The 6636-nt window shown below is 30.6% G+C and overlaps 1 protein-coding gene across 4 annotated transcripts in view; it reads left to right on the top strand.

Annotated features, from left to right (window-relative positions):
• Positions 1 to 3458, top strand: part of LOC106462485 (putative epidermal cell surface receptor) — a 31145-nt gene extending 27687 nt beyond the window's left edge. For all 4 annotated transcript variants that reach the window (XM_022389763.1, XM_022389765.1, XM_022389764.1 and 1 more), the window contains 2 exons: positions 752 to 966; positions 2774 to 3458. In XM_022389763.1, the coding sequence (XP_022245471.1) occupies positions 752 to 966; positions 2774 to 2824 (266 nt within the window). In that variant the 3' untranslated portion in view covers positions 2825 to 3458. The remainder of the gene's footprint in view (positions 1 to 751; positions 967 to 2773) is intronic.
• The last annotated feature ends 3178 nt before the right edge of the window (positions 3459 to 6636 follow it).

Genomic DNA, 6636 nt, shown 5'->3' with positions numbered 1-6636 from the left:
TAGAAAATGGGCAAACAGACAGACACACAGATGTTTGTGCTTTATATATGAAATTTAAAACAAAATAAAACAGGTAATAAAGCGTTGTTTTGGAGTAGATTAAGGAAATGTGAGACTTTTCCAGTAATTTTATCTGCAGAAATATTTGTAGCTTTATATATTTTTATTCGAAATGTGGTCAAAGTATGTGTTTGTGTTTTCTTATAGCAAAGTCACCTCGGGCTATCTGCTGTGTCCAACGAGGGAAATCGAATCCCTAATTTCAGCGTTGTAATTCCGAAGACTTACCGCTGCCCCACCGGGGGAATAGATCAAAGTACAGCTATTTCTTGTAGCTGATTTAAATGTTTATGAAGGAAACAAACACTAGTGAAGCAGGGATAAACATTGTATCATTACACAAATATTTTATATGCATATACAGAAAAGCAAAACCCGTAAAATTGACAGTTTATATAGGTTACATATTAAAATCAAGTTATTTTAGGATTAAACTGGAGAGTGAAAGAAAAATCACCACAATTTATGCTGTTTGACATTCAAGAAGCAAATTTAACAAATTCAAACTGCATTTTATATCTTGTTGATATGAAGTTTTCGAAAAGCCTTAAGCAATTAACTTTTATTATATGAAGCGAAATATATGTACGAGATATCATGGCTATTATATCCCTTTTAACTTTACCCATGGTTTTGTTAATAACCTCTCTAAAATTGATGCATGAAGCATTAATATATTTTCTTCTTCTAGTCAACGACCCAGAAGCTTTGCAGGAGAACCAGAGCAGTACCAACACGTACAGTAAGGCTTATTATGTGGCTCTTATCATTGTCGCTATTATAGCTGGAGTGACTGGCCTCGGGTTCATTATCCTGCTTATCCTGTTGATGAAAAAACAATCTAGTGCAAAAGCTCCGATTTCAAAAGCTCCTTCGAAAACAGATTACGATAATCCAACTTTCAAGGTAATTTATCTTTCTCATCCAGAACTAATCATGTTATACACCTAATAGTCCTGACTTTAACGTGTGAACTGTTTTTGACAGCCATCAGTTTTGATCACGTATTTTATAATGAACACGTGTTTACAATGCTGTAGTTAAGACTTCGACTAACTCAAGCAACACTATAATAACCCACAATAATACCGTTGTCCTGGAAAGTGTCGAGTGATAGATCGACACTTTTATACCGTTGTCCTGGGAAATGTTGAGTGACAGAGTCACATTATGATAACTCATACTACCACTGTCCTGGGAAATATCTTGTGATAAAACACTGTCATAGAGCCATTCGGAATTACTGGCTGAGTTCATCTGCTAACATAATTTCACGTTTGTTTAACCAGACTTTAAAGACACCAGTTGGTTCAGTTATTTCCAGAAGTTAACTAAAGAAATGTTGCACTGTTATTTCACACGTGCACATGGAAATTCATAAAGTAGCTAAACAAAACTATACACCTAAATAGTTTTTTTTATTCTGATTAATATTTTACGAGAACAATTTTTGTACACGTTTTCTCACAATAAGTGGATCATTTGAAAATTGCAATATTACTTAAAAAACAAAACATTTGTTTTAACTATAGAAAGGTCTCAATATGTTCTGAATTTAGTGTGGTTTTACACACAAAGCTAGAATGTTGGGCTATTTCGCTTTCCAGCGCTCGGGTTTTCTCTCTCATTTTTGACGTGCACATTCAAAGATAATACATAAACAAGTTTATGTTAGTTGTAAAAGTTTGTAGCTGCATCGTGATATGGATTTTTTGTTTTACATATTGCAAATAAACAATTTGCACCATTTCTATAATTTCAGAGATTTTGCTGTGTCCTTAATGTACAGTCAAGACTTGTTCCATTGGTCGCTGGGTTATAATGAAGCATTTCATTATAACTTAACCCCTTTCCCACAACACCCAAAATAAAAAATGTGCTCAAGACATGTGAGAAAAGTATAGTTTCAATTATACATGTTACGTCGGTCGATAAAGAAGAAACTTTTTTTTTGTTAGAAATTGTGTCACAAAATGTCTGTCTTCTGTTGACGATATTGTTTTTATGTATAATGTGCTTGAACGTTTATGCCCGTTGTAGGGTTTTATTCACTTACGTGATTAGGTTGAACAAATTTACCTAGTTTTTAAATGGAGAAACCGGTTGAATAACTTTCGTCAGTCTATTTCTAGTGACAAGGTGTTTGAAGTTAATCCATTTTTTTTAATTTGATGACTACACTGTTTACACAGCCTTTGCTTGCAGTGGTCAGACTGATAACGTTTATACGTGATCACTGGATTGATTGAATTCATTATGACAACGTTTGTTAATTTTCAGTCACAATATATTGGTGAATTTTCAGTTTATAGTACATTCCTGAAAAAAGTTACTTTACATTTTTTTCAGGATTTATGAAGTTTTTTATTTGTTTTTTCGCTTGCAACTTTCTGTCTGTGCTCTTTATATACATTCTTAATTTGATGCTCTAAAATAAAAGTATCAAGCCTTTTAGAAATCTAATACACTTGTACTGTTTGACTTGAAATACCGATAGAATGAACAGTTACCAATGTCATTTCATTTTAAAACTGTATAATGTGTTTCAAAAATTTTATTCATTGGCAATGTTTTGAAAAAAAAACTATTTAACAGCAATTTAGAAGTATATAATAATCTTGTAAATATATATAATTTGCATCATACTGAAACACTATATAAAGATATGTAAGAATCTCGTGGGTTTATCTATAGAATTGTTTGTTGTTTTCAGAGTTATGATGCAGAAGGTCTCGAACAGAAAAGTGGAAATGGACAAGCGTGAATCATCATCTTCACTAACAGTGCCACACTCACAAAAATGACCTACATACTGATTAGTAATTTAGTTACCTCTACTGCTGGCCAATGGAAAAGAAGTTGTACAAATTGTTGATCAATGTCACATTTCAAGTCTTTATTATCAGTGTTGTTATAACTATATATTTCACAATCGTGCACCTTTTACACGATGAAGACACAATGTGTATATCTTCATACACAACCACGCGATTAGCAGCTCACTTTATTCTAATCTAATCATATTCAAACATTTTTAGGGTTTTAACTTAACTTATCCAGTCTCTAGGAACCGCCAATACGAAATTTCTACGTATATTGACGATAAAGTATTATACAGCTCTTCTTTATCATTCAAATAAATACATTTCTCCCGCTCCCTGGTGGCTCAGCATTAAGCTTGAATGCTTATAATGCTAAAATTCGGAGCTTGGTTGTTGCAGTTGGCACAGGACACATAGCTCGTTTTTGGCTTTGTAGCTGAACAAAGAAATAAAATTCTCTTTCTAAAACCTTGTAATATATTTAAAGAGTAGACTGAACAAAGCTTGATGTGGACAAAGCAACATAAATCTAACACCAATTTATACGATTTATACTCTCAGCTTATGATTTTCGTAGAAACCAGTCTTAGAAAAAAAGCATTTAATTTTTTTAACACTGTTTATACCACGATAATGTCCAGATTTTTAGTGTTTAGTTTATTTTTTAGGAACTATCCCTTTAGTGGTTTTGCGAACAGAAATATTACGTAAAGTGAACGCGTTTTACAAAGTACCTCGAACCAAGAATTATGAAGTTATATTCTTGTAACCGTCCATTGCTTTTATTTCCGACACCAAGAATGGTTTTATATATTTATGCAACTAACACGCAATTTACGACTAATGTCCTAAAATAATCAGGATATAGAACTAAAAGTTTCCAACGCTAAATATTTAATTTATTGATTACCATGATATACTTGTTTTATCCAATATAAGTTTGTACAGTTTAAACCAGATAAATAAAGGTAATTTTGTTATACGTTTCTTATCTTATTTTTATACATAAAATTTCAGTTAAAACTTGTGCTATTGATTTAAAAACATACACACATATTCAATGTAAAGTGTAATACGTGTATAATCACACACACACAAGAGTGAAGGTATATTGTATCAATTTAGGGTGGCTGATTTCTACTATAAGAATATCGGTTTTATTCTATAATATTAAATTAAAGGGCGGAGGGGTGGGAGTTTTATATTGTAAAAGTTTAGGGTGTTGTAATTCTACATCAAGGTTATTTCTACATATTCAAGGTAACTGCTGAATCTTTAAGTAAAAGTATCTGTATTAAAGGTTTATTTTGGATAAATAGTTCTAATTTTAAACAGAATAAAAAGTGGGGTAAAGGTAAAAATAGAAAAACTGGATTCATTTTGAGAATTTTTGTAAATATTTAGATTCTGCTTTCGAACAAGCTCATAATATTATAAAATTTATAATAAAAGAACTATTTGAATTACATGATATAAAACATAAATATTTGTCAGAATATATGTTAAATTTTGAATTTAGATTTATTCATATTAAAGATAGATTAAAATTAAACCAGTTTCCAATGGATATTTCAGGTAAATATAAAAAAATCTTGCATGGTAATAGATTCCAAACATAAAGTATGATGACGATTTATCTCTACCTGTTTGGGAAGAAATATTCCCAATTAAAACATTACAGCCTATAGTACATTTTAAATCTAATAAACCTATGGGATTTAATCGTAAAAGATCTATTTAAGAAATAGGACCGACATGGGTCGCGGGTTCGAATCCCCTTATAGCCGTGGGGGCGTTATAACGTGACTGTCAATACCACTATTCATTAGTAAAAGAGTAGCCTAAGAGTTGGCGGTGGGTGGTGATGACTAGCTGCCTTCCCTCTAGTCTTACATTGCTAAATTAGGGACGGCTAACGCAGATAGCCCTCGTGTAGCTTTGCTTGAAATTCAAAACAAGCAGACAAATGCAGCCGTTAGATAATGTAACAATTATTCAATAATTAAATAAGAAAGAAATCGATAACTTGTCTTGTAATTGTATCAATATATCGGATATTTTCATAATCACATTATAACAAGTAATTTAGAAGTTATAAAAGATAAAGAATTAAAATAGATTTTAGATAAAGGGACTAAATTTAGTATCTTAAAGAGAGAGAGAAAAGTGACATTTTAAAAGACTTAGAAAAATATTGGTGATTATATTATCAAAATCAGCAACATGATTCTTTTTTTTAACGGAAACTTTCATCAATTTCATCAAAAACCGATTAAAAACTTTAGATTTATCTAAATATAAAATAGATATTCCTTTCAATATTTTAGAAATAAAATAAAAAGGAAATTCAATAAAAATTCATTATTACCTATTGATAAAGTTGTTTGTAATTTTGGTTTATATGCAAAAAAATTATTTGAACACATTTTAACTAATGAAATCAATACAACAAATATATTTACAAAAATTACTTTAAATAAAAATAGAATTATTACTGATTTAAAGAAAGCGAGTAAAAATGGAATGTTAATATAGACTTTTCTTGCCATTTTTATATGCAATTCCAAAATTACATAAAACTCTTATTAATTTCAGGTTCATTACCAATTCTTTAAATGCAGTTACTAAATCTGTTTCTGTTGCACTTTAGGATATTTTGGATGTTTTATTTGAAAAATGATTCGGACCTCTATTTTTGATTATAAAAAAAAACAATATTCCTGTTTTGGTTTATTTAACTAATTCAAACTCTTTACAAACAGCTAACTCTGTTATTACTTATGATTTTACTACATTATACACTGAAATAGATATGAAAAATTTAATGTAGGTTTTAGTGATCTACTTGGTAATTTTTAAGATACAGAAATAATCATTCCAAAATATGATTTCAACAAATATCAACATAAAAGCCTTTGTACCTGCAATAGTTATATTACCTTTAATGAAGAAGTGTATAAATAAACAGTGGGTATTCCAATGGGTGCTAATTTCTCTTCAGATATGACCAACCAGTATCTGTTCTTCTATGAATATTCATTTTTCAAACAGGTATTAAACCCTAATCTACATTTTTCATCATTACATAGATGATTTAATCGTAATCAATAACTTGATTTTGATTCAAATATGATAGAACCCAACAGAAAGAAGCAATAGTAGTGATATTCATGCACCTTACTTAGTTATAGATATTAACTTTGTAGAAGAAAGAGTACAGTCGACTATTCTTGACAAAGAATGGAATTTGATTTTACAATCCTTGGTTTACTAACCACTAACAATGTTGTTCCGTCGGTATTGTTAAGAAAGATTATTATCTCCCAATTAAAAAAGATTTTTAACAATTTGTAAGAATAGCAATTTCTTATGGATAATGTTAAATTATTCATAAATAAATTGAAAATAATGGTTATCAGGACTAGTATATACAAAACATTTTTTCTTACTTTTTTATAATAAACATAGAACTACATTAAAAACAAAAACTACCATGTGGAGAAGTTAGAGGGTGCTAGTTACTCAGTGTTAACCTTAGTTTAATAAGTAGCTATCACTTTGTATTGAGAGGAGGTTGAACTGGCAGTTGCATGATCTGGCAATACCTTCCTATGAGAGTTTTCGACTACCCCTGTAGCTATATGAACCACATCTGCTATATTTTATGGAAGGGGAGTAGTCCCCCAGTGGCACAGCGGTATGTCTGCGAACTTACAACGCTAGAAACCGGGTTTCGATACCCGTGGTGGGCAGA

Source organism: Limulus polyphemus, unplaced genomic scaffold (assembly GCF_000517525.1).
Source record: "Limulus polyphemus unplaced genomic scaffold, Limulus_polyphemus-2.1.2 Scaffold1179, whole genome shotgun sequence".
NCBI classification, from domain to species: domain Eukaryota; kingdom Metazoa; phylum Arthropoda; class Merostomata; order Xiphosura; family Limulidae; genus Limulus; species Limulus polyphemus.
Note: the sequence above shows the minus strand (reverse complement) of the source record. Positions and strands in the feature narration are given on the sequence as shown.